The sequence below is a fragment of the Perognathus longimembris genome, chromosome 9 (assembly GCF_023159225.1).
Source record: "Perognathus longimembris pacificus isolate PPM17 chromosome 9, ASM2315922v1, whole genome shotgun sequence".
Taxonomy (NCBI): Eukaryota; Metazoa; Chordata; class Mammalia; order Rodentia; family Heteromyidae; genus Perognathus; species Perognathus longimembris.
The window spans coordinates 71,321,077-71,349,064 of NC_063169.1; the positions used below are offsets into that span (position 1 = coordinate 71,321,077).

General features: G+C 58.0%; 1 protein-coding gene across 1 annotated transcript; it reads right to left on the minus strand.

Moving 5' to 3' along the window:
- Window positions 1-3,045: 3,045 nt before the first annotated feature.
- On the minus strand, window positions 3,046-27,988 carry LOC125357611. The gene is made up of 9 exons (XM_048354564.1): window positions 27,908-27,988; window positions 21,819-22,160; window positions 19,777-19,886; window positions 10,770-10,830; window positions 10,225-10,427; window positions 5,301-5,415; window positions 4,889-4,951; window positions 4,717-4,825; window positions 3,046-3,146 (listed from the first exon to the last, which is right to left on the minus strand). The coding sequence occupies exons 1-9, from the start codon at window positions 27,986-27,988 to the stop codon at window positions 3,046-3,048; spliced, it is 1,185 nt and encodes a 394-aa protein (XP_048210521.1).

A 27,988-nucleotide genomic window follows, 5' to 3' on the forward strand; every position in this document is an offset into this window, starting at 1 on the left:
GCCCCCGAGGGGCGGTCAGGGCGGCTGTGCGCGCCTTCTACCCTCTGTGTCTCTGGGCTGGGTGGGGAACGTGCGTCTCGTCTCCCTAGAGGCGGACTGGTTCCCCCTCCACAGCTCCACGTTGGGGGGGGGTCCCATCCAGCCTCTCCCAGGAAGAGGGGTCCCCATGGAGGTGAGGGCCTTAGCGCTCCCTACAGACCTGGGTGTCACCCTCTTTCCAGATAGCGCCCGCCTGCTGGCCAGCCCTGCCCACTCGGCTCCTCCCGCCCGTCTCCCCGGGTGCTTCTTCTCTTGGGTCTTGCTGCGTGTATTAAATGGCTTGTAAAATGTTTTTTCCACACCACGCTGTCAATGTGCCAAGAGGACACTGGGGTCTTACTGCCACGCGTGCAGATTTCTCTGTTGTCCTTTCGCGTGTCCGGCAATCCCAGCCAGGATTCCTCCAGCCTCTCATCCCGCTCTGCGGGCTGTGGTTCTGTAGCAGTCACCCTGTTTGCTCCCTGAGACTGCTTCTGTCCCCCTCCCCCACGCTGGGCCTCTCTCTTCTAGTGACGGCAGTGGATTGTCTGGAACGCCCCCCCCCTCCCCTGGAGAGGCTCCTGGTCATTTGTCCCTCTGTCCTCCCAGCCCACTGCCTGTCTGAGCTCTGGGCTCCCTTCCTGGACAGGAGTCGCCGTCAGTCTCCAAACCGGCTGTGTGTTGGGAAGCATGCCACCCTCCGCAGATGCTGCCGCGTGGCAGTCCCCCACACTTCCCCAACACAGGTGCCACCAAACCTGCAGCCACCTCCTGCCTGGCTTAGCCGCTCACCTCAGTTCCACTAGCCAGGTGCCTTCCAGAGATAAAGGAGGGACTTGGGGCAAGGGCTGTTAGGTGCGACCCTCACGGGTAGGAATGGGGCGGGCAGGTAAGCTCCCAGGCCGGCCTTTCTCTGGAACCAGAGGCGAGGGCAGGCCCACCCACAACACGAGTGACTACCTGCACCGCAGACGCTTTCCCGCCCTCCGCACCGTGTTTGGCAATCACTGGGTCTGTGATCGGGCGGGAGAGACAGGAAGGAAGCAGGGCAGGGGACGTGGGCGGGGCCGGGCTTTGGCTGCCGAGCTGGCTCTGGGGAGCTCAGTGGGACAGGATGTCCACAATCCCAGGAGATGGGGATCGGGCCTGGGAAGGTGTCGGCCCCCCGCGGGGCCGCGCGCTCAGAGCTAACACCAAGCAGGTGGTGGGTCAGGAGAGGAGGAAGGGAGGGAGGCAGCCAGCACCGAGCCGGGTGACAGGCGGCGTGGAGGGCCCGGGAGGGCCAGCAGCAAGGGCGCAGGGGCGATCTGAGGCCGAGCCTGCCGGTTGTGAGCGCGGACACTCGGGGAGATGCAGCCCAGCTCCCAGGGAGAGCGCGCAGGCGGCTTCACGGGGCGGGCCTCGCTGGAGGGTGTATTTTGTTTTCTTTGGGTGCCACCCGAGGGCGGGCAGGGGCCCGATAGAAATGGAGAGGCACCGGAGAGGGCTGAAGGGAGGGTGTGTGGAAAGGTCGCGGGACAGGGCAGCGCGGGGGCCTCTGCAGAGGGGTCCAGAGGGCGCGGGCTGGGCGCGGGAGCTGCCCGGGCACTCCTGACACTGAGGCATGGCCACTGCGTACGGGGGGGGGGGGGGAGCTCTCCTTAGGTGCAGGCAGCCAAGGCCCACAGAAAGCGGGAACCCCAGAGGTCCAATCCCACTTCTGACATGTCCTCCTTTAAACTTCTGCCAGAGAGGATCACAAGAGCCCAATAGCTATGCCCTTATGAACACATAAGATGATGCTAAGTGAAATGAACTCCATGTTATGGAGACAATTGTTATATCACTGTTGTAACTACTTTCAACGTCCCATCTGTATCTGTAGCTTCTATTATTGATGATGTTCTTGTATCACCTTCCTGTGGTTGTACCTACACTATCTCTGTAATCTTATCTGAGTATATTGGAAACCGTGTATACTGGTATTAGAACTAGGAAATTGAAAGGGAATACCAAATTCGAGAGACACGGGGTAAAAAAAGACAAACAACTACAAAAGCAATACTTGCAAAACTGTTTGGTGTAAGTGAACTGAACACCTCAGGGGGGGAAAGGGAAAGGGGGAGGAGGGAGGGGGGTATGAGGGACAAGGTAACAAACAGTACAAGAAATGTATCCAATGCCTAACGTGTGAAACTGTAACCTCTCTGTACATCAGTTTGATAATAAAAACTTTAAATAAAAAAAAAAACTTCTGCCAGACCACGCGGCACATGGGAAAGGCAGAGGAATGCATCTCTCTCTCTCTCTCTCTCTCTCTCTCTCTCTCTCTCTCTCTCATCTACCACGTCCACATTAGGGAACAAAATCTGACCCGCGGCGCTGGGAAAGGGAGGAAGGCACTGGTGGCTTCATTCCCTCTTGAAGTCTGGGTGTGGGTGCAGAGGGGGAGACTGCGATCCGACAGATGACAACGCAGGAAAATCCGCCCCTGGAAGACCCGAGTGTGAGGCGCTACGGTATACGCTACACCGAGAGCAGCCAGAGCCGAGCCAGGGACACGCGGGAAGACATCTTGCTAACCCGTGTGCAAGGGCTCCGTTCAGTGACTCCGCTCGTTATAGCCACTCTCCGTCACACAAGGCACGGCTGGCGGAAGTGCTCCCGGCTGCCCGTCTGTGGCCGAGCGAGGGCCCTGCCCGTGGACGGCAGGAAGTCCACCTCCAGCCCCGCAGACGGTGCCCCGGGGACTTGCAGCGTGCAGGCCGCAGTCACGCCGGAAGCTGGCCGCATCCTGGCTGTGGTAGCGGCTGGCGGGGCGTGGGAGCCGCCCCGGGCGGGCAGCGCGGGCTTCGGGCCCTCCCTCCAGTGGGTGCCCGGCCTGGGGCGTAGAGCGCACACTACTTCACGCGTCTGGGAGGAGGGTGTGCGGCTTGCAGCTCTAAAATCTAAAGGATGTGGAAGTGGGAAACAGAGCCAGCCACCAGCACCCGGCGCGTCACGGCCTCCAGCGTGAGGAACGTCCGCTGGGTCGCGCGTGAGTGTCTCTCACAGCCCACGGGTGGGCGTGTCGGTTCCACCGGGGTCTGCGGCAGTGAGGGAGGCGCCGTGGGTGCGGTCGTCCACGGAGACGAGGAAGGCTCGCAGACCTGCTTTCCGAGCGTAGAGAACAGGGGTTCCAGAATCAGAGAGGAGGGCCCCCCGCGGGCTGAGCCGGTCCTCCTCGCCGCCCCGCGAGGCTCGCCAGACCCACGCCCCAGGAAAATGGAATCGCGGTGAACGAGCCGCTCAATAGTCCGTCACTCAAACTCAGCCCATCTGCCCCGGGCACCCCGCTGTCGGTCCCTCGGGGTGAGCCGGTGGCCTCACTCGGCAGAGCGACTCAGGAGGCTGAGAGCCAAGGACTGCGGTTCAAAGCCAGCCCGGGCAGGAAAGTCCGTGAGACTCTTACCTCCAACCGACCACCAGAAAACCGGAAGTGGGGCTGTGGCTCAAAGTGGTAGAGCGCCAGCCTGGAGTGAAAGAGCTCCGGACAGTGCCCAGGCCCTGAGTTCAAGCCCCATGGCAGACAAAAAAGAAAGAAGCTTTTTGAGCCTATCATTGTGTTGTTGTTTTTCTTAAATTTAAGTTATTCAAGATTGTTTAAAATGCTGGCACTACTTTCTCATTTTTTTCATGAAGGATTTACATATCCTTTTCTAAATTTATTTGTAATTAATTTTAGCTCATACAGTTTTTTTTTAAATGTGTGTTTGTTTTCCGTTCCTAGGGCTTGAGCTCTGGGCATGAGCGCTGTCCCTGAGCTTCTTCTCCTCAAGTGGTGGCACTCTAGCGCTTGAGCCAACTCTGCCACTTGAGCCACAGCACCACTTCTGGCTTTTTCTGTGATTAATTGGAGATAAAAGTCACATGGACTTTCCTGCCCAGACCTTGAACCAGGATCCTCAGATCTCAGCCTCCTGAGTAGTTCAGGTTGCAGGCGTGAGCCACCAGCGCCAGGCAAAATTGTTGATAATAAAAAGTCTCACTGACTTTCCTGCCTACGTTGGTTTTGAACCTGGATCCTCAAATCCCAGTCTCCTGAGTAGTTAGAATTATAGACATGAGCCACCAGGGCCCAGCTTTTATATACGAACTTTTATTTTGTAAAAAAAGCTCTCATAAAGCAAACACATGAATCACCACTGGTCAGGTGAAGAAACAGTCCAACATCCTAGCAATGCTCTTCTCAGCCTCACACCTTGTAATCAGAGCCATTTTCCAGGAGCTCGTCGCCATTTCATGTCACTGAAGATGTGCGTTACGCCCCGAAACTAAGCACAGGCGCTCAAGGACTTGGCTCACGGTGCTGGCGACTCGGAGCGCCTTCGGTCTGAGGAGCAGCGTCCCTCATCGCTCGAGGGGCCCTTCCCCCGCCTCTCAATGCTCCCCCTTGGGGGCCCTCCTCCCTGGGCCCCCCCCAACCCTCTCTCCCACGCCCCACCGCGCCCGGTTTCTCCGCGCTGAATGGCACATCCCTTCCCGCCCATCTAGCAGGCATCTGGCTGCGCCGTCCGTGGGCATCTTCCCCGGGACGTTGTTCTGCTTGTAAAGCTGATGCTGCCGCGTCGATCACGCTCTGCCACCCTCGGCACCCGCATTGTGCTCTTCACCTGAGCATCTCCAGAACCCAAGGACACGCGTGTTTCCATGGCTGCTGCTCGTGGCTCCGGGCGCCACGTCTGCCATCGCGCCGGTTGGGACACGCCGTGCGAGGTACACGCGTGTTCATTTTGCGGCGGAGGCAGGACGGCACCGCCGCCGCCTCGTCGCTCATCATAGCTCGGAACTAAGAGGAAAGAAAGCTGCGACTTCCGCGGTGTCCGCGTCCTCCATCGTTTCCACCCGTCACAGAGCTGCGACCTCGTTCTTCATCCGCGTAGTTAACCCAGTACCGGCTTGCTGCCTGAGCTTCCTGGAATGAACACAGCAGAAAACACATCCATCTGTCCATTCACCATTATAGCTTACCTACGTGAACCCTGGAGATGAGGTACCGCGGGGTGCGCCCTCACGGGGCGGGGGGGGGCCTCACCACCTCCCGCTGGCCTTCTCCTGCTCCCCAAGGAATCAGGAGGCAAGTCCTTCCTCCCCAACCCCGGCCATCATGCTGGGGACCCCTGTACCGGCAGCCCCCCTTTCTGGGTGCTGGCCCATGGAATTCTCCAGCCCCTCGAAGCCCCCTCCTTGCTCCCAGTGGATCCCCCCCGCCCCTCCCGCCCTCCCAATGCCTCCCACCCCCTTTTAAAAGGACAGGCACCCACCACCACCGGATGAGTCTGGAACAAGTGCTCCAGGGCCAGGGGCGCTGGGGGCCGGGGCGCTGGGCTCACCCCACGACCAGAGGGCTCAGCCTGCGTACGCCCTGGGAGCTGCCGCCTAGAGGAAACAGGGGAAGAGCCTTCTCTCAAAGGTTGCGCTTACGTTGCTTCTTCTAGGAATATATCCAAATTGGCGTAGACAGCAATGTTTTTGTTTTATTTCACTTCATTCAGCTTCATGACATTAACCTCCTTTGGATCCCAGATGTCCCGTCCTAGCAATCTATTTTTTTAATGTTTCTACAAGCCCTCTAAGGAAACCATACAAAAGCCATCATGTGGAATATACTTTAATGGGATTACACCTGTCTAGGTTTGTGAAACTTACATGTCTCAGCCTCCTCTGTGTTGGCCAATGGTGTCTTAACTCTCTGAACATTGCTTTCTTTATGAATCTTCATTGGGTATATATTCACATTTCCTTTTTTCCTGATTGTTTGAATTGACAAGGCTATTTTAGCTCAAATTGAAATTCTGACCATGAGGAAAGTCACAAAACACTCTAAAATTTTAGAAACTAGACAGATAAAAATTGGAATTACAATAGTTTTTCTGTATACCAACAATGTACCATCAGAGAAGGAAATCAAGAAGACAATTCCATTTGCAATAGCCTCAGAACAAAAATATTTAGGAATAAATGTAACCAAGGAAGTAAAAGAAATGTATTGCTAATAATAAAAAAAGAACTGTATAGTGAAAGCTATAAAAATCTCAAAAAGAAAGAAAGTGAAGGCATCAGAAAATGGAATGACCTCCCATGTTCATAGACTGGTAGAATTAGTATCATGAAAATGGTCATGGTGCCAAATGTGATCTACAAATTCAGTGCAATTCCCATCAAAATCCCAACGATGCACATCACTGAGAAAGAGAAAACAATCCAAAAAGTTACATGAGACAATAAAAGACCTTGGATAGCCAAAGCAATTCCAGGCAAAAAAAAAAAAAAGCAATGTTAGTGGTATCACAATCCCAGACCTCAAACGCTACTATGGAACAGACTAGAAGACCAAGAAATAAAGCCACATACTTACAGGTATCTGATATTTGACAAGGGAGCCAAAAATATATAGTGAGAAAAAGATAGCCTCTTCCATAGTTGGTACTGAGAAAACTGAACATCCATGTGTAGAAAACTAAAAGTGAATCCTTGTTGGTCACCTTACACCAATATCAACTTAAAGTGGATCAAAGACCTCCATGTCAGACCTGAAACTTTGAAACTACTGTAAGATGGAAAAGGAAAAGCATTAGAGCTTACATGTATAGGCAGAAACTTTTTTAAGAGTCCCAGGAGCCCAGCAGATCTGAAACAGAGTTGACAAATGAGCTTGCATCAAAATTAAGAGTTTCTGCACAACAAAGGACATGGTTTCTAAACTAGTAAGACAGCCAACAGATTGGGAGAAGATCTTTACTAGCAATATATCTGACAAAGGCCTAATATCCAGAATATATAGGGAGCTCAAGAAACTAACCCCCAACTAATAAATCAATTACTAACAGGGAAAAAGGGCTAAAGAAAGGTTTCTCAGGAAAAGAAGTAAGAATGACAAATAAACACATGAAGAAATGCTTATCATCCCTGTCCATAAAGGAAATGCAAATAAAAACAACTCTGAGATTCCATCTCACCCCGGTTAGAGTGGCCAACATTGTGGATTCGAACAACAAATAGGGATGTAGAGAGAAAGGAAACCGATTGCACTGTTGGTGGGACTGTAAGTTGGTACAACCACTCTGGACGGCCGTCTAGAGGCTCCTCAGGAAACTGAACACAGAGCTCCCCAGCCATCCCATTCCCGGCATCCACCCCGACGTCACGAGCCAGGACGCCAAGAGCACACCTGTACCTCCATGTTCACTTTGCTCTGTTCACAATAGCCACGCTAGGGCCCGACAGTAGAGGAGTAAATCAAGAACGTAGTTTACACATTGCATTTTACTCATTCATTAGGAAGATTAATATTATACCACTTGCAAGAAATGGATGGACCTAGAACAAACCATAGTAAGTGAGATTAGTCAAACTCAAAGAGACAAATGGCACACGTTTTGTCTCCTGTGTGGAAGCTACATCTGAAATACCACTGGACAAAATAAATTATACAGGACTCTAGGCATTCACACACAAACAGTCTGACTACAGGAGGATACTCTTAGAGGAAGAACCCAAAGGCATGTCTCCTCTGAACACTTACAATACTATTTATTGAAATGAGTTCCAGGAGATGGAAACATGGGTTTATTGTTGTTGGTAGTGGTGGTGGTGTTTCTTTTTGCTCTTAGTGGTTTGTTTTGTTTTTTGTTTTGCCTTTTTAGGGGGAACAAATGAGGAAATGTAGAAAAGGAAGGAGAGAGGGCGAACAAATGCAGTCATGGTGCTCAGTATTCACCAGGTAGAAGATGAACCATGCAACCGTAGGCAAAGGGAAACAGGAAAGTGAAGGAAAGGCAGACATTGTCCAAAAAAAGTTGTACTCATTGCCTGACTTAGGAAATGTCAATCTCTCTGTACAACACCTTAATAATGATAACAAACTGATATTTAATAAAAACCGCATTCCTATTTTATTCAACACCATTGCTTTGGAGGCTCTTTTGAAAACCAAGGACTCCAGTTGAGACGGCACTGCATAGAGCAAGACATACTCACGAACCCTCATCAAAAGCTGTTGATTAGAGAAGTGTGAGCAATAACCGTCAACAAGGACATGTGTGTGCATTTGTTGGTGTAAAAACAAGCGTGAAAATCAGCACAAACAGTCTGGTGAGCATGCACCTGCTTGTGCTGGACTGAAGAGAATGACTGAAAACATAAAGCACTGGGGCTGGCCAGGAGCATGAGATTCGCAGATCATTCCCTGGGCAAAACCCAGGCCCAGGAGGGCTCTGCTCTGCTCTGCTCTGCCCTGGGGCAAGGGCTGGGGCACTCAGGAGAACGGCGCCCTCGCAAAAGCCCTCAGCGGGCGACGGAGCAGCCCCTCCCTCGCCCCCCAGTCGCCCCGCATCTGTGCAGGGTCCTCTGCCGCACACGGGGTGTCCTGGGCCCTCTACACGTTATCTGCCTCCTTGCGATGAGAGAGCATGAGAAGTTCATTTTCAGGTTGACGGGCCTGCGCTTTACGTGAACTATTAACTATCTTCCCATCTCTCCGTCTGGAAAGGACTCTAACAACCAAAGACGATACTGATGGCGTAAGGACACTAAAGGCCTGGCACCGGTGCCCACAGCACACGCGCCGCCTCCCTCACAAAGGCGCGCGCGGAGCGGCACCCGAGGCCCGCGGGCGGCTGGGGTTTTCTCTAGTGGGGGGAAGGCTCGCCCAGTTCTGGAGCTTTCAGTCATTTTTCACAGTCCCTGGCCAAGTGAACTCAGAGGCGAAGTCCTGTATGACTTTCTATCCCACGCAAGTGTCCTGCGCCCAGGAGGCTACAGCTCTACGAGGACACGCGTGGCGTTTTGTGTCCAAGGCAGCACGGTGCCAGCTCAGGCTGGCCGGAGCCGGCATCTACCAGTTCCTCCTCACGAAAGACCACCGGTCAACATCAGGAGGCACTGGGCGTATTAGACGAGTTATGGACGCTACCTGATCAGATGCCAGGGTACTGTACAAAGAACTCGAGATCAGCTCTGCGCTGGCGGCTCATGTCATGACCCTGCCTCTGTGGAAGGCTGGGACCTGAGGATTACAGTTGCAAACCAATCTAGGCAAGAAAGTCTGTGAGATCCTTTTCCTCCACTCACCACCCCAAAAGCTGGAAATGGAAGTGACTCGGCGGTAGAGCACCAACCGTGAGTGATAAAGCTTAATTACAGTGCCCAGGCCCTGAGTTCAAGTCCTAGTACCAGCAAAAAAAAAAAAAAGAAACAAACAAATGAAGGAAGAAAGAGAAAGAAAAGGGAAGGAAAGGGAAGGGAAGAAGAAGGAAGGAAGGGAGGGAGGGAGGGAAGGAGGGAGGGAGGGAGGGAGGGAAGGAGGGAAGAGGGGAGGGAAGGAGGGAGAGAGGGAAGAAGAAAGAACAAAAAGAGTGGGCCATTGGCAGGCGTTGTGGAGGAGGTCTTGCTCTTGTGACTCAGTGGGTCTTCCCAATCATTGCTTTTTTCCTGCCAGTAGTCTTGAGAGTGGGTTATCAGTATTTGCTGTACAAAATCAGAGACGCACGGCTGAGCCTGACTGAGACAAGGGCAGTGAGGTACACAGGACTGGGTCTGGCTGGCTTGACCTGTGAGGCCCAGAATCATACTGGGCCCCACTGACGGAAGGAAAGAATGAACATTTTTATCTTGTAGTAGCAATACTGAGGGAGGGAAGGTAGCTCGGAGGTAGACCAGTTGCCTAATACATGTAAGGACCCAGCTTTAATTTCTGGCACTAGAAAACCAACATATCCCAGGACACTAAACTAAAGGTTCGTGGATTCACTCGCCCCAGAAAACTGAGTTCTTCCCGGTGTCTTTATGGTACCAGAGGCAGCAGGCACTGTGGTGGCCACCGGTTCTCACTGGTGGGTGGGACACCCGGTGGACGGAGTGAAGCTGGTGACAAACCGCAACCACGGTCGAGGCAAAGCTGTGAAATGGGACCTGGCGCAGGCACGTGGGGACCCCAAGAGAGCTACGTGGGCACCGCGGAGGTCAGGCAGGCATTCACAGCTCACACTTCTGCACTGTTTCCACTGTTCCACTGCCAACTCCCGTCAGAGACTGCCAGTGTGTGTGCGCGTGTGTGCGCGCGTGCGTGCGTGTGTGCGTGTGCGCACGCGCGTGTGCGTGTGTGCGCGCGCGTGTGTGTGTGTGCGCGCGTGGGTGGTCTTGTTTGGCGGGGTTCGTTTCTCATTTCCGCCTTTGTCGCCTGCTCACCTGCCCCGCGGGGCCCCTTGCCGTCCTCTGGTTTGGGGGTGGGGCTCTGTCTTCAGGCTCGCTGACCTCTGACATTTCAAGAAGCAGAGGGCAGGGCGAGCGCGAGGCCGCGGCCCGGGGGCCCGCTCGTCCTCCTGGGCCGCCTCTGCCCCGCGCTGGGCCGCTCCCGGCTGCCCGTGTCCACGGGGGATCAGGAAATCACGCTTGGAAAAGCAAAGCACACTTCCCGTTTCTAGTCGTTTCCTCGCAGTCAGAGCAGCAGAGACGGCTTTCAGAACAGAATCTGGGAGGCTCGGTGAGCGGCGATGGCCTCGCCCTTCGTGGTCGTGGTTTGTGCCGTGCGGGGGAAGCCAGCCTCGGCACCAGGAGCCACGGCTGCACCGGGCACACAGTCGTCCGTGGTCCCCGGCCTCCAGCGGCCACGCGGACGGGCCGGCTTGCGGGGGGAACGGCGTGCTCCCGTCCCGCCCCCCCAGGGCCTCCCAGATCCGCACCCCGGCCCGACAGAGGGCCCCTGTGCCGCCCCGGGCCCAGCAGGCGCTCACCAGACGGCCGGCTCCGGGCTCGGCGAGCGTGTCTGCGAAGCGGCCGTCCCTCTCCAGCAGGCTGTCCGGGTGGCACCAAACAGAGAAAAGCAAACACGCAGGAAGCTGTCAGGCTCGGCACTCTGTCCACACCGCGGCGGGCCCCCGCCCCGGGCATGTCCCGAGAGCCGGATTCACCCCGGAGGGGACGGGTGGCCACCAGGATGCCCCAGGAAACGGATGGAAATGCACCGCCTGCGGCAGCAGCAGAGGGCCACGCCTTCCTCTCACACTCCATATTTAAAATCAGGCGGCTCACACCTAGAATCCCAGCTACTCAGGAGACTGAGATCAGAGGATCACGGTTCAAAGCTGGTCCAGGCAGGAATCTCCTTGAATCTCTTATCTCCAATGAACCATCTGAAACGCCGGAAGGGCTGAGCTGCGGCCCCAGCAGCAGAGCATCAGCCTTAGCAACCAAGCTCAGGGACAGTGATCAGGCCTCGAGTTCAAGCCCCAAGATTGGCACGAGAAACCACATAAGCCTGGTATGAAAAGGGGAGAGTGTGGGATTCAAGGAGTCTGCAGTGCTATGTTGGGGGTCACTGGCTGCGGAGCGCTCGCTGTAAAGGCGCGTGGAATTTACGGGCTGCTCGGTGCCTGTTTCTAGACCGGGAACCCACTTCTCCCCGCGCAGAGGCCGCGGCTCACGGGCTCACGGGGCCCCTGGCGCTCCGGGGGCTCCCGCGTCTCTGTGCACGGGAAGATGGGAGCTCCGAGCTTCCTCACCCACGGGGCAGACGCAGCTGGGGAGATGGGTGACGGCTGTGTGTGCCCATTTCGGGGGCCGGTGGGGGGTGGGTGGGGGGAGGACGTCCTGAGCAGCACTGAAACCCAGCGGCCCTGTCCCAGGTCAGAGTTCACCCTGGCCCCAGTCTCACGGGTGTCCCTGGGTTAACTCAGTGGTAATCTCCCCCAGCGACTCTTGCTAGCTTCTCACCACGGCCCAGGAGGTAGCTCTGTTGGGGCTGGCTTATTTTCGAGGCCACAGGCTGAGGATGTATGTCTTTCTTTTCCATAGGGCTCTTCCCTGACAGGCGGGAAGGCTGGAGGGAAAGGTCGAGCGGGGGGGGGGGGGGGGGGGGGGAGGTGTAGGGGGGAGACAAAGGCAGCAGAAGCCAGGCTCATCCCTGTGACAAGACAGGTGCCATTTGTCTCCGTACACAGCAGCCAACACCTAGGCAGAAGCACACACACACACACACACACACACTCGGCCTTTCATCAGCCCCGGAACAGCTGCCTGACAAATTGCTCTCCCTGGAGCAGCCCTCCCGCGGATGGGGCTACGCGCGACTTCGGGGAGGCACTGACGGAGGAAGACGCCTCTCACCTGGAAGGAGGCCGGGCCGAGCGGGCCCAGTGTGCGTGTCTCCGAGGTCGTGTCTTCAGGACATCAGCCACGAGAGACAGCGGGCCACATGCAGGGGCCTCCGCCCCAGGGCTCGTGTGTAAGGGAACTCGAGTCTGGCTGCTGACGCGCGCGGACTCCCCCGCGCGGGGTGTCCTTCACCGGTGCCTTCTGCGTGTCTGGGCGCCGGGCCGGGCGCCGTCCCTGAGCCCCCGCGCCGCCCCTGGAGCCCCCGCCCCGGTCTGGCTCTTTGGGGGTTGGCTGGAGGGAGGTCAGCGCCTCGCAGACCTTCCCGCCCGGGCCGGCTTCAAACCCCCGCCGTCCGTCTCGGCCCCGGAGCGTCTCGGGCGTTAGGAGCGAGCCCCCCGCACTCGCGTTCCTGCGTTTTTACAAATCTAAATCCTGGTGTCTCTGTGCTCAACACGAGGAAATGGAACGCAAGCCACGGGGGGGCCATCGGGAGCTCCCAGGATTGAACTTTCCCCTAGTGAACGTCCCCAGCTGTTCATTGCGGAAAGAGGCCACTCCCGTTCACGCACAGTGCACGCGCACACGGGGCAGACGCACAGTGCACGCGCACACGGGGCGGACGCACAGTGCACGTGCACACGGGGCGGACACAGTGCACGCGCACACGGGGCGGACGCACAGTGCACGCGCACACGGGGCGGACGGACAGTGCACGCGCACACGGGGTGGACACAGTGCACGCGCACACGGGGAGGACGGACAGTGCACGCGCACATGGGGCGGACGCATAGTGCACGCGCGCACGGGGCGGACGCACAGTGCACGCGCACACGGGGCGGACGGACAGTGCACGCGCACACGGGGCGGACGGACAGTGCACGCGCGCACGGGGCGGACGGACAGTGCACGCGCGCACGGGGCGGACACACAGTGCACGCGCACACGGGGTGGACACAGTGCACGCGCACACGGGGCGGACGGACAGTGCACGCGCACACGGGGCGGACACAGTGCACACGCACACGGGGTGGACACAGTGCACGCACACACGGGGTGGACACAGTGCACGCGCACACGGGGCGGACACAGTGCACGCGCACACGGGGTGGACACAGTGCACGCGCACACGGGGCGGACGGACAGTGCACGCGCACACGGGGCGGACACAGTGCACGCGCACACGGGGTGGACACAGTGCACACGCACACGGGGTGGACACAGTGCACGCACACACGGGGTGGACACAGTGCACGCGCACACGGGGTGGACACAGTGCACGCGCACACGGGGTGGACGCACAGTGCACGCGCACACGGGGTGGACACAGTGCACGCGCACACGGGGTGGACACAGTGCACGCGCACACGGGGTGGACACAGTGCACGCGCACACGGGGCGGACACACAGTGCACGCGCACACGGGGTGGACACAGTGCACGCGCACACGGGGTGGACACAGTGCACGCGCACACGGAGTGGACACAGTGCACACGCGCACGGGGCGGACACACAGTGCACGCGCACGGGGTGGACGCACAGTGCACGCGCACACGGGGTGGACGCACAGTGCACGCGCACACGGGGTGGACGCACAGTGCACGCGCACACGGGGTGGACACAATGCACGCAGCACAAGGGGCGGACACAGTGCACGCGCACACGGGGTGGACACAATGCACGCAGCACACGGGGCGGACACAGTGCACGCGCACACGGGGCGGACGCACAGTGCACGCGCACACGGGGCGGACGCACAGTGCACGCGCACACGGGGCGGACGCACAGTGCACGCGCACACGGGGCGGACACACACGGGGTGGACGCACAGTGCACGCGCACACGGGGCGGACACAGTGCACGCGCACACGGGGTGGACACAGTGCACGCGCACACGGGGCGGACACAGTGCACGCGCACACGGGGCGGACGCACAGTGCACGCGCACACGGGGCGGACGCACAGTGCACGCGCACACGGGGCGGACGCACAGTGCACGCACACACGGGGTGGACACAGTGCACACGCACACGGGGCGGACGCACAGTGCACGCGCACACGGGGTGGACACAGTGCACGTGCACACGGGGTGGACACAGTGCACGCGCACACGGGGCGGACGCACAGTGCACGCGCACATGGGTTGGACGCACACTGCACGCGCACACGGGGTGGACGCACAGTGCACGCGCACACGGGGTGGACACAGTGCACGCCGCACACGGGGTGGACACAGTGCACGCGCACACAGGGTGGACACAGTGCACGCGCACACGGGGTGGACACACAGTGCACGCGCACACGGGGTGGACACACAGTGCACGCGCGCACACGGGGTGGACACAGTGCACGCGCACACGGGGCGGACACACAGTGCACGTGCACACGGGGTGGACACAGTGCACGCGCACACGGGGCGGACACAGTGCACGCGCACACGGCTCGGACACAGTGCACGCGCACACGGGGCGGAAACAGTGCACGCGCACACGGGGCGGACACAGTGCACGCGCACACGGGGCGGACACAGTGCACGCGCACACGGGGTGGACGCACAGTGCACGCGCACACGGGGCGGACGCACAGTGCACGCGCACACGGGGCGGACACAGTGCACACGCACACACGGGGTGGACACAGTGCACGCGCACACGGGGTGGACGCACAGTGCACGCGCACACACGGGGTGGACACAGTGCACGCGCACACGGGGCGGACACAGTGCACGCGCACACGGGGTGGACACAGTGCACGCGCACACGGGGTGGACACAGTGCACGCGCACACGGGGCGGATGCACAGTGCACGCGCACACGGGGTGGACACAGTGCACGCGCACACGGGGCGGACACAGTGCACACGCACACGGGGTGGACACAGTGCACGCACACACGGGGTGGACACAGTGCACGCGCACACGGGGTGGACACAGTGCACGCGCACACGGGGTGGACGCACAGTGCACGCGCACACGGGGTGGACACAGTGCACGCGCACACGGGGTGGACGCACAGTGCACGCGCACACACGGGGTGGACACAGTGCACGCGCACACGGGGTGGACACAGTGCACGCGCACACGGGGTGGACGCACAGTGCACGCACACACGGGGTGGACACAGTGCACGCGCACACGGGGTGGACGCACAGTGCACGCGCACACACGGGGTGGACACAGTGCACGCGCACACGGGGCGGACACAGTGCACGCGCACACGGGGTGGACACAGTGCACGCGCACACGGGGCGGACACAGTGCACACGCACACGGGGCGGACGCACAGTGCACGCGCACACGGGGTGGACACAGTGCACTTGCACACGGGGTGGACGCACAGTGCACGCCGCACACGGGGTGGACACAGTGCACGCACACACGGGGCGGACGCACAGTGCACGCGCACACGGGGTGGACACAGTGCACTTGCACACGGGGTGGACGCACAGTGCACGCGCACACGGGGTGGACACACAGTGCACACGCGCACACGGGGTGGACACACAGTGCACACGCGCACACGGGGTGGACGCACAGTGCACGCTGCACATGGGGTGGACGCACAGTGCACGCGCACACGGGGTGGACACACAGTGCACACGCGCACACGGGGTGGACACACAGTGCACACGCGCACACGGGGTGGACGCACAGTGCACGCTGCACACGGGGTGGACGCGGGGTGGACGCCCAGTGCACGCGCTCACGGGGTGGACACAGTGCACGTGCACACGGGGTGGACACAGTGCACGTGCACACGGGGTGGACACACAGTGCACGCGCGCACGGGGCGGACACAGTGCACGCGCACACGGGGCGGACACACAGTGCACGCGCACACGGGGCGGACGCACAGTGCACGCGCACACGGGGCGGACGCACAGTGCACGCGCACACGGGGCGGACGCACAGTGCACGCGCACACGGGGCGGACGCACAGTGCACGCGCACACGGGGCGGACACACACGGGGTGGACGCACAATGCACGCAGCACACGGGGCGGACACAGTGCACGCGCACACGGGGTGGACACAGTGCACGCGCACACGGGGTGGACACAGTGCACGCGCACACGGGGCGGACACAGTGCACGCGCACACGGGGCGGACGCACAGTGCACGCGCACACGGGGCGGACGCACAGTGCACGCGCACACGGGGCGGACGCACAGTGCACGCGCACACGGGGTGGACACAGTGCACACGCACACGGGGCGGACGCACAGTGCACGCGCACACGGGGTGGACACAGTGCACGTGCACACGGGGTGGACACAGTGCACGCGCACACGGGGCGGACGCACAGTGCACGCGCACATGGGTTGGACGCACAGTGCACGCGCACACGGGGTGGACGCACAGTGCACGCGCACACGGGGTGGACACAGTGCACGCGCACACGGGGTGGACACAGTGCACGCGCACACGGGGTGGACACAGTGCACGCGCACACGGGGTGGACACACAGTGCACGCGCACACGGGGTGGACACACAGTGCACGCGCGCACACGGGGTGGACACAGTGCACGCGCACACGGGGCGGACACACAGTGCACGCGCACACGGGGTGGACACAGTGCACGCGCACACGGGGCGGACACAGTGCACGCGCACACGGGGTGGACACACAGTGCACACGTGCACACGGGGTGGACACACAGTGCACACGCGCACACGGGGTGGACGCACAGTGCACGCTGCACACGGGGTGGACGCACAGTGCACGCGCACACGGGGTGGACACACAGTGCACACGCGCACACGGGGTGGACACACAGTGCACACGCGCACACGGGGTGGACGCACAGTGCACGCTGCACACGGGGTGGACGCGGGGTGGACGCCCAGTGCACGCGCTCACGGGGTGGACACAGTGCACGTGCACACAGGGTGGACGCACAGTGCACGCGCACACGGGGTGGACACAGTGCACGCGCACACGGGGTGGACACAGTGCACTTGCACACGGGGTTCCGCCGTGCAGCCGTCTCCTCCAGCCCCCCGCCACCGAGCTGTCTGGAGAAGGCTTCGGCCGTCCGTACCCCAGCCTGCCCGGTCCTTCCCGTGGCTCGGGAGAGGAGACCCTGACCGTCGCCCGTCTCCTCCGTTCTTCAGACGGCTCTCAGGGGGCCGGGAGAGGCGGCCGCTGGCGTTCCCAGGCCAGCGCAGGCCTTTGCTCTCCCTCCCCATTTCCCCAACTGTTCCAGCTGATTAAAGGGTACCAGAAAATGACTTACCCCCCTCAATTGCAACAACAAAGGCTTGGCTCCTCTTTCCTATCAAAACCGGCAGGCTGCCTGATTCAAATGCTAATGGCGAGGCCTGAATTGGTCCCTAAACCAGGGAGACACCCCGCCCCCCCCCACCTCCCCGGCAAATGACCAGAAAGCGGCTCTGTGGCTGCCGGCTTCCCGGAGGCCAGGGAGGCGGATGTCCTGTTAAGTGTGTCGTGGGAAACGCTCTCCCGGTGGGCCTCAGGACCGGTGGGGGGGGCGCTCTCCCGGTGGGCCTCAGGACCGGTGGGGGGGGGGCGCTCTCCCGGTGGGCCTCAGGACCGGTGGGGGGGGGCGGGGAGCCTCAGACGACACAAGTTCAAAGGGCGCATGGCCTCCGTGTTCCTCATCCAGCGAGACGGTTAACAGGTCTGGGCCAATTCCTGGCCTTTGTACGGGACGCGGTCTCCATTCCTGGGCTGGGGGCTGTCACCAGGGTTCCCAGGTGGCCTTGGGTCTGTGGTCTCTGCAGAAAGGTGTCCTGCCCCGTCCAGGAGCTGGCCCTGACCAGCCAGCCCCCGCCTGCTGCCTTCCTCACCCACTCCCAGCTCCTAGATGGCCAGGCCAGAGGATCCAAGTTCAAGTCCAGGCTCTCTCAAGCAGGGAGTGACCTCGGCAAGGTGCTGGACCCGCTCAAGGGGTCACTGGAGTTAGAGGAGCCCAGAGCCCCACGCCAGGGCTTCCCACCGCCGCGGGGAGCGCGCGGGCTGCTGCGGGCTGACCCCCACCCCCACCCCCACCCCCGCCGGGCCTCCTGCTGCTCCGAGCAGGCAGCGGGGGTCTGCAAGGCGGGGTCTGCAAGGCGGGGTCTGCAAGGCGGGGTCTGCAAGGCGGGCCTGTGTGCGGTGAGCAGGCAGCGGGGTCTGCAAGGCGGGGTCTGCAAGGCGGGCCTGTGTGCGGTCAGTGAGCTGCGGGGTCTGCAAGGCGGGGTCTGCAAGGCGGGCCTGTGTGCGGTCAGTGAGCTGCGGGGTCTGCAAGGCGGGGTCTGCAAGGCGGGCCTGTGTGCGGTCAGTGAGCTGCGGGGTCTGCAAGGCGGGGTCTGCAAGGCGGGCCTGTGTGCGGTCAGTGAGCTGCGGGGTCTGCAAGGCGGGGTCTGCAAGGCGGGCCTGTGTGCGGTGAGCAGGCAGCGGGGTCTGCAAGGCGGGGTCTGCAAGGCGGGGTCTGCAAGGCGGGGTCTGCAAGGCGGGGTCTGCAAGGCGGGGTCTGCAAGGCGGGCCTGTGTGCAGTGGGCAGGCAGCGGGGTCTGCAAGGCGGGGTCTGCAAGGCGGGGTCTGCAAGGCGGGGTCTGCAAGGCGGGCCTGTGTGCGGTGGGCAGGCGTGGGCCGCCGGCCTCTCCCCTGCCCTCAGCGCGGCGTGTGTCCTTCACGCTTAGGTTTCCATACACTCCGTGTGTGGCTTGCACACGGTGTCCCGCTTCAGCCTGAACCCCGACCAGGCCCAGCGGGCGCCCCCCCCCCCCCGTGTGCTCCGAGGCTGTGGTGGGCACGCAGGGCACCCGGGGAGGGAGGCGGAGCTCTGCCCCGCAGGGCAGAACCCGCGGGGGGAGCAGAGCCGGCTCCACGCCGCACCCCAGCCCCCTCGCACCTCCTCCCACTTCCTCACTTCTTGGGGGGTGGAGTGTGGGGGGCTGGGGGGTGGGGGGGAGGCTGAGCTTGCCTTTTACAGCTATATTGTGCCAGGTTCCCTCATGATCGGATTTTATGTTATTCTTTTCCTAGAAAATAGTTCTCAGGCCACGTGGTAGAGTGGTGGTTATTTGATACATCTACGTGAAAGTCGGGGGTGATATTTAAAGTGGACACTGAAGCTGGGCACTGGTGGCTCATGCCTGTCATCCAAGCTACTCAAGAGGCTGAGCTCTGAGAATGGCGGTTCGAAGCCAGCCCAGGCAGGAAAGTCTGAGATTCTTATCTCCAGTGAACCACGAAAAGGCCAGAAGTGGTGATGTGGCCCAAGTACTAGAGTGCTCGCCTTGAGCAAAAAAGCTCCGGGTTTGTGCCCAGACCCCGAGTTCAAGCCCCAGTATGACACGCTCACAGGTGCGCGCACACACACGCACGCGCACACACACACACGTAGGCATTGAGGACTAGGGTGTAAACCAGAGATAGAGGGCTCATCTTGCTTGGTGAGGCCCCAAGATTTGATCCCCAAGAAGCAAAAAAAGGGGGAGAGGGAGGGAGATACGAGGTGTGGTGCATTCCTGAAATCCTACACTGAGGAGGTGGAGAGGTGTAATTGTGACAGACCTATCTATGTGGTCCAGAGGCGGAATGCTTTCCTAACAATGGCAAGGCCCTGGGTCCATCCCTAGAATCACACACACACACACACACACACACACACACGTATTACTACAGCTTTTAGAAGGAACTTACCGTCTGGAGAATTCCATGTTAGCAAGGGAGGCAGAATACATCTGGTACAAGCCACGGAGGTACACCTTACTTCGGGAACCCTTCTTATCCATTTGAGAAGTAATCTGGTTCTGAAAGCAACAGATGGTATTTGAAACTTTTTTTACATTCAGGTCTTACCTTGAGACTAGAGTTTTCAAATGCCCAGTGTGAGGCCCTCTACATCTCTGAATCCCCAATGCAAATTTCAACACATCACACAGAAGCAGAGCTGTGGCTCAACTGGTGGAGAGCCGGCCCGGAGCCCACAAACGCTTAGCAGGCTCAATGCCTCAATGGCTCTGATCATGTAATATTTATTGAAATGAAAAAAATGCTCAGGGACCGCGCCCAAGCACTGCGCTCACGCCCCAGGACTGGTAACAACCCCCCCCCCCCCACCAAACAAACCAACAACAATAGTTGAATTGCAAGTGGCAGGTCTTTTGTTTAAGATGGAAATGAACCAAGAAAAGGAGGACTATGCAGCCAAGAGAGGGAGAAGAGGAGGAGGGAAAGGCTTGTGTGTGCGAGAACATTCAAGGCCCAGGTGACCTGAGAGGGAGAAAATAGAGATCAGCCAAAATTCTCAGACCTCCATGATGCAGGACCCAGCGGTGGGCAGGCCAGCCGAGTCAGAGCTCCCTGTGGAGGAAGACCCTCCCCCAAGGCAACATGCACGGCAGACAGGAAATGCCGCTGTCAGGTGGGTGTAGAAGCAAATCAAGACGGGCCGGGCCTAAATGAAACAGACGTAAAAGCCAAGCTGATGAGATACTTCCCAAAATATAACCAATCAGCAAGAACCACATAGAAGAAAGAGCCAATCCATAAGGCCCACAAAGAAGAAAGCCAATCAGCAAGGCCCACATAGAAGAAAGAGCCAATCCGCAAGGCCCACATAGAAGAAAGCCAATCCGCAAGGCCCACATAGAAGAAAGAGCCAATCAGCAAAATCTTTATAAAAGTATGTCTCCCAGACCCTTACAGACAGCGCAGCAGCTGCATGACCTGTGTCTGGCTACCTGAGTTTTTCTTTGATGGCATCCTGAAATAAACTTAGTTTCTTCTATTCTCCTATCTCTTTAAGTTCTTTTACCAACCTGCAGCTCAAAAAACCCAAAAATCCATCCTATTGCTGACTAGCCAAGTTATGAGTGCAAGAGACCACCTGAGGGGCAGGATAAAAATTCATGTTCCCTGACACGAATTTCTGCCTCACTACGTCAGAATCAGAGGAAGCCCACACTGTGCACTTCCACCAAGGGCCCCAGCTCATTGCTTTGGCCCAAGGATTTGTTTTATAAATGGGAGGCGTGTGTGTGTGTGTGCGTGTGCGTGTGCGTGTGCACGTGTGCGTGTGCGTGTGCACACATGTGTCCATTAGGCTGGGGATGGAGCTATAAGACGGTCTGTAGATTTGTAGACTAGCTCACAGAACCTTGGTCAGCACGAGGCCCTGGGAAGGATTTTGTGCGATCCCGTTTCCCGTGCGAGCTCCCGCACCCCTGCGGTGACGAGCACGCGGTGTGTGGTCCTTCCCGGTTTCTGGGTTGGGGAGAGTTCTGCAGCCTCCAGCCTGGGAGACAAGCTGAGCCGAGTCTAAGTGCAGCCTTCGTGCTGTGTGGCGGGGGTCTCGCAGCAGCGTCTGCTCGCTGCGTTCCAGCTTCAAGATCCCGCACCCCACCCTTCGGCGCGCGCTTGGGGGGGCTTTCACCTGGTGAGGTGCTCCTAGAACACCAGGTTGAAGGCATCCCTCTCTGTCACTTGCCCTTGTCAAGCAAGGGTGACTCCTGGCACAAGCCGGGGGGGGGGACCCTCCCCCACTGCCAGGGGCTCTGAGTCACCGAGGCCCAGACACAGCGCAGCATCCTTCCTGTCCTCCTGCACCACTGGCTCTTGTGAATTCCCCTGGGCTCTGAGTCCGGTCCCTCAGCCTGTCCTTGCACAACGCCGCGAGAGGCGCGGGTGACGACGGCGTGGGGACACACAGCACGACACGCCGCACCACACACCACACTCACCTCCCCGAGTCCTGGGGAGCGTTTTCCCGCAGCTTCTCGCGCTTGGAACCTGCTCCTCCCTTCCATCGGCCGAGCAAGAGGGCTCTTGAAAGGGAAGGAAAGAGGTCTTTTCACAAACGGCTTTCTCAACACCTTCGTGCTGTTCTCCTGGACCGGGAGCTCCCGCAGCTCCGCCGCCCGGGGCCAACGCAGGCACTCGCGGTGGCGACTTGTTTCACAAGGGATCCCCGCCTTGTTGAGGCCCCCCTGCAGCCTTTGCAGACCCTCCCCTGCCTGGGCATTCTCGGTCGGAGGGTGCCACACCTCCCTCCTGGCCAACCACCTCTCCGTGAGCCCTAAGCCCTGGGTAAGAGTGGATAGAGAAGACGCGGATAGAGAGAGGGCGACGCGGGCATCCATGAGAAGACACGGATAGAGAGAGGGCGACGCGGGCATCCATGTCCTGGAAAGCAGGGTGATAATAAAGACCTCGGTGGGCGAGGCGAGGACAGGGGAGGGTCACCTGGAAGAGTAGGGCGGCCCTGACAGGCGTCGCCGGGGCAGAGAGGCCGAGGGGCTCTGGGCAGGGGAGGCTGGCCGCTGGGGACACTGGCCGAGCCGGCCCTGCAGAGTTCTCTGTATTTGACTGTCATGTTACTCGTCACCTGGGCACCTCGTGCGCCCCAGAAACAGAGCCCGAGGGCGGAGCGGCCCCAGTGCGGAATCAGCATGCATCCCTCCCGGACTGGTCACGTTGAACTGCATAACCGTGACAGAGGCACTAATCCCCCGGTCCTTGAGAATCACTGAAAGCAGAGTAAAGAGGAGAGCAAACTTCAGATGTGGCGTGAGGAAGAAGAGGCAAGGCCGTCCCGAAAGGTCAACAGCATGGGGTCAAATGCAGAGATCCAGGAAGGAAACCTGGTGCTGGCTTTGCATTTCAGCCTTCAACTTGATTGGGACACTCAGCTGGAAGTGTCCCCACTTCCAGCCCACGGTAGGTGGGGTTAACGCGTTCTCTCTCGGGTGTGGACCCCAGAGCCCCAGGGCGGGAGGAGGGGCACCGTCCCTGTAAAGCTGCCGGCTCTCTGGACGGCAGGGCCGCCCACTTGGAAAGGAAGGAGGAAGTGGTCAAAGTCATGCTGCTTTGCAGACTTCAAAGCTGGCCCTCCCCCCTCTTTACATTTTACTGTCTGCGGGGCTGACGCGTCTGCAGCTGTTGGCAGAGACGGGGTCCCCAGCCTCAAACCTGCCCCCTCACAACCCATAAAACTACAATGGGGAGCCGGGCGCAGGTGTGGAGGGAGAGGAGCTGGATGGCCCTCGGGGGAATCCCCGACCCCCCCCCCCAGGCCGAGCCCAGGGTCCAGCTGTTGACAAGCGGGACAGCCAGGCAGGCCACAGCTGGAAAGAAGCCCCGTCCCTCGGTCCCCGCAGCTCCCCACGGAAGCCTCGGCCGCTGGAAAGCCTGCGGCTTGCACCGCGAGCCAGAGCCACTCAGACGTTTCCCCATCCACGCCCAGCCTGTCCCCCAAAACGCGCTCGCGCGTCTCGGCAAATAGGAGAGGTGGATCAAACCCAGATGTCCTTTCCAAGATGTCAGATTTCTGTTGGTGTTTATGTAAAACAATTCGCCCTTTTTCTTTGCCAAGCAACAGAAGAAATCAAAGAATTACAGGATAGGTGAGAGGGAGGGGAGAGGTGATACTCTGCAAAAATGAAGGTACTCTTCACCTGACTTAAGTAGCGGACCCCTTTGTATATCACCTTTATAATAACTTTTTTTTTTTTTTGGCCAGTCCTGGGGCTTGGACTCAGGGCCTGAGCACTGTCCCTGGCTTCTTTTTTTTTGCTCAAGGCTAGCACTCTGTCACCTGAGCCACAGCGCCACTTCTGGCCATTTTTTATATATGTGATACTGGGAAATTGAACCCAGGGCTTCATGTATACGAGGCAAGCACTCTTGCCACTAGGCCATATTCCCAGACCCTATAATAACAATTTTTTAAAAATTTTTTAAAAGAATTGCAGGGCTGGGAAGCCCTGGGTTCGATTCCTCAGCACCACATGTATAGAAAAAGCCAGAAGTGGGCTGGGGATATGGCCTAGTGGCAAGAGTGCCTGCCTCATATACATGAGGCCCTGGGTTCGATTCCCCAGCACCACATATACAGAAAATGGCCAGAAGTGGCGCTGTGGCCCAAGTGGTAGAGTGCTAGCCTTGAGTAAAAAGAAGCCAGGGACAGTGCTCAGGCCCTGAGTTCAAGCCCTAGGACTGGCAACAACAACAACAACAAAAAGAATTGCAAAACACCTATGAATCACATGTTGTTTTGTGCCAATACTTTTTGAAACAGAAGGGAGTAAAGGACTAGAAAGGCTTCCTCTATAGTTTATATTCAGATTACAATTCTGAAATCCAGACCAGGGGTTTCAGATATATATTGATTTATGGAAAGTGACCTTTTAAGATTTATGTTGGTTTTACTGGGCCAAATTGATAAGTAGACATTGTCCTTTAAAAAAATGGAAAGGGGGGCTGGGGATATAGCCTAGTGGCAAGAGTGCCTGCCTCGGATACACGAGGCCCTAGGTTCGATTCCCCAGCACCACATATACAGAAAACGGCCAGAAGCGGCGCTGTGGCTCAAGTGGCAGAGTGCTAGCCTTGAGCGGGAAGAAGCCAGGGACAGTGCTCAGGCCCTGAGTTCAAGGCCCAGGACTGGCCAAAAAAAATAAAATAAAATAAAAATAAATAAAATAAAAAAATGGAAAGGGCTAGTGGCTCACATCTGTAATTCTATCTATTCCACAAGACCCTTATCTTTAATTAGCAACCAAAAAGTTGGAAGTGGAGCTGTGGCTCAAGTGGTAGAACACTATCCTTGAACAAAAATGTTCAGGCAAGACGGGCACTATTGGCTCGTGACTGTAATCCTAGCTACTCCGGAGGCTGAGATCTGAGGATCACAGTTCAAAGCCAGCCCAGGCAGAAAGTCCATGAGAGCCTTATTTCCAATTAACCATCAGGAAACCGGAAGTGACACTATGGCTCAAGTGGTAGAGCGCCAGCCTTGAGCTGAAGAGCTGAGAGACAGCTCCCAGGCCCGGAGTGCAAGCCCTACAACCAAAAACAAAAGGACAACAAAAACGTCAGGCACAGTGCCCAGATCTTGAGTTCAAGCTCCAGTAGTAGCACACACACACACACACACACACACACACACACACACACGAGAGAGAGAGAGAAAGAGAGACAGAGGCAGAGACAGAGACAGAGAGAGACAGAGAGACAGAAAAACAGAGAGAGACAGAGAGAGACAAAGACAGAAAGACAGAGAGAGAGAGACAAAGACAGAAAGACAGAGAGAGAGAGAAATGAAAAAGGGGGTAGGGGGAGAAAGAGAAAGAAAGAAATGGAAAAAGAAAGAAATAGAAAGGTGTGTGACGCTTCTGCAAAAGCAAAGGCCCCTGGCCCGGAGGTGAACCCCCCTGTGTGCGGTGGGCAGGCCCCCACCTGAGGAGGGAGGGAGAGAGGCCTTGTGAAGACAAACAGTGGCAAGTGTAAACATTCCTGGGTGTTTCAAAGACAGGACTTCCAACTGGGGATACCCAACAAATACACAAAACATACTTCAAAATCAGCAGCCAAGAATTCACCAATTATTTTTACGGTTTAATATCGTGTTTGCACCCAGGGAATGGAAATAAGAGTTAACTTTTCTTTCTTAAAAAAAAAAATACTATGTTTAGGGGCTGGGGATATGGCCTAGTAGCAAGAGTGCTCGCCTCATATACATGAAGTCCTGGGTTCCATTCCTCAGCACCACATATATAGGAAAAGCCAGGAGTGGCGCTGTGGCTCAAGTGGTAGAGTGCTAGCCTTGAGCAAAAAGAAGCCAGGGACAGTGCTCAGGCCCTGAGTCCAAGGCCCAGGACTGGCAAAAAAAAAACAACAAAACCACATGTTTGCGTTCTACACACTACTCCTTATGAAGGTGTTGCAAGGATCATTTGTATCTTTTGGTTCCATGTCTTAAGTCCTGCAGGAGCGGGGTGATGCTCTTCTGGGGAGCACTATAGGTGGGTGGTGCACAAGACCCCGGATTTCATCCTTGGCGCTGCTGCTTGCAAACAAATCCTACAGACGACTGTGGGGAGGGAGCGGGGACCGCGGGTTGAAAACGTTTCCAGCGAGGTGGCGGGCCTCATCGTTCAGAAGTGAAGCCCCTCCTTCAGCGGGGCAGAATCGGGCCATGTAAGACGTCTGTGCTTTGGCAAGCCCGTCCCTGGAATGCAAGCTGAGCCGGGCGCTGGGCCGGGACCTTGGCGTGTGAACAGCATTACAGCGCAGCTCATCGTTTGAGCAGAAGACAAGGTGGAGCACAAGGGGACCTTAGTATTTCAGAGTCCATGACACCTTTCAATTCATTCTTCCAGAATTAAAGACTAGAAAGCCTTCCCCCATAGTTTATATTCAGGTTAGAGTTCTGAAATCCAGACCAGGGGTTTAATATATATACGTTTTATGGCCCTAAAGGGTCATCTAAAAAAGGAAAGAGAGAGTATTTGTTATATATTTGCCCAACAGAGGCAGAATATAACCTACAAAGTCTGAAACAATGGCTCCCAGATGCCTTCCAGAAAACGTAAACCCAGATTATAAAAGCATCCAGAAAAACCATGCTCCTATACATGGTCCCTCCCTGCTCTCAGAGTGTTCAGGGGGTCAGGTACTTGGGGGCTTTCTGTTTAAGGTACATTAGTTGAACACTTACTGCTATGTTCCTGTTTTAATAGTAAGCCATTTATTACGGAGGCTGCCCATTGACCATTTGCGTAGCATGGTGGAGTCCCAGGTCTCGCGCAGGTGCTCCTGTGGTCACAGTAAGCATGTTTTGGATCACCTAAGTCCTTAAGGGCCAAGATTTCTGGTTGCAACTGAGCCACAGGTTATTTCACATTCCCGGTATTTATTTAATTGTGACAATGTAATCAAGGCTCAAAACATTCTGCCTGTTGTCCCTAATAAAATACACAGTTAAAACTGACTTTTCGTGTTATGCCACGTGATACCTGCTTCAGTTTCCACGCTCCGTGCTCTCCATCACTTAGGAGGAGCCAACCGAGCTCCTGTGCTGATGCTGGCACTTTAACTGGGTACATTTAACATGACTTCTCAGCATATTTGGGGTGGGTGAAAACTTACACATACTTTGTGAAATGAAGGGGGGGGGAATCCACTCAGCTGGCATTAACCTGTATCTCAGCCAAAAAAATCTAAAAAAGGAAGAAAATCACCCAAGAAGGAATTTCATTTTGAGTTTCCTTCATCTGATCAGTTACAGGCTCAAGTGACTGATTAGACACCTGCTCAACACAGACACATAACCCAAGCCCATTTTCCTGGGACGAGGCAAACCTAAGTGTGTACCTCACTCTGAGCCGTCGGTCCGTCCCCCAAACCAACGACCCCATTTGGCTTCTGTCCCTGGAGGTCATTCGTGCCATTTGGACCACGCAGGCCCCGGCGGGACCGCGACGCGGCGCTGAGCTCTGCCCCCCCCCCCCTGCAGCCGCGGCCTGCAGGCCCGAGGGAGGGGGGGTTAGCCGAGGGAGGGGGGGTTCGCCTCCACAATTAGGTAACTCTCCTCGAGAGGAGGAGCCCCAGACGACAGCTGTGTCCACATCTGCGTAACCACCAGCCGCTCTGGAGGGAGCCTCCAGGAAGACTGTGACTCCTGTCCCTCCAGAGCACCTTCCCGTCCTCCCGGCCTGGGGCACCCATCAGGGCAGGGGTGAGGACGGGCGTGATGGTGCGTGGGAGGAGGGAGCAGGCCGCGCGGACGCAGCAACGCCCCGCTCTTCCTCATTACAAACAAGCCACCCGAGGGGCCCAGAGCCGCCGCCCCGCAGGCACCCGAGACCAAGCCGCCCTGGGGCGGACAAACTGGACAACGGCTCTGAGTTTAAGTCCCAGCACCACCCCCCCTCATTGCCCACCCCCCCCCCCCACCCCGCCACCACCAAAAGGACAACCCCGACCACAGCTTTTCCCAGATGCAGTGGGGAACGCTCAGGCCTGCCAGTGAGACGCCCGCGGACCCCACGCCTGAACGCGGGAGCTGGAAGGGGACACGGGTGGGGGCGACACCAGTCTCAAAGATGTGGAAATCGGATCCGAACGCCAT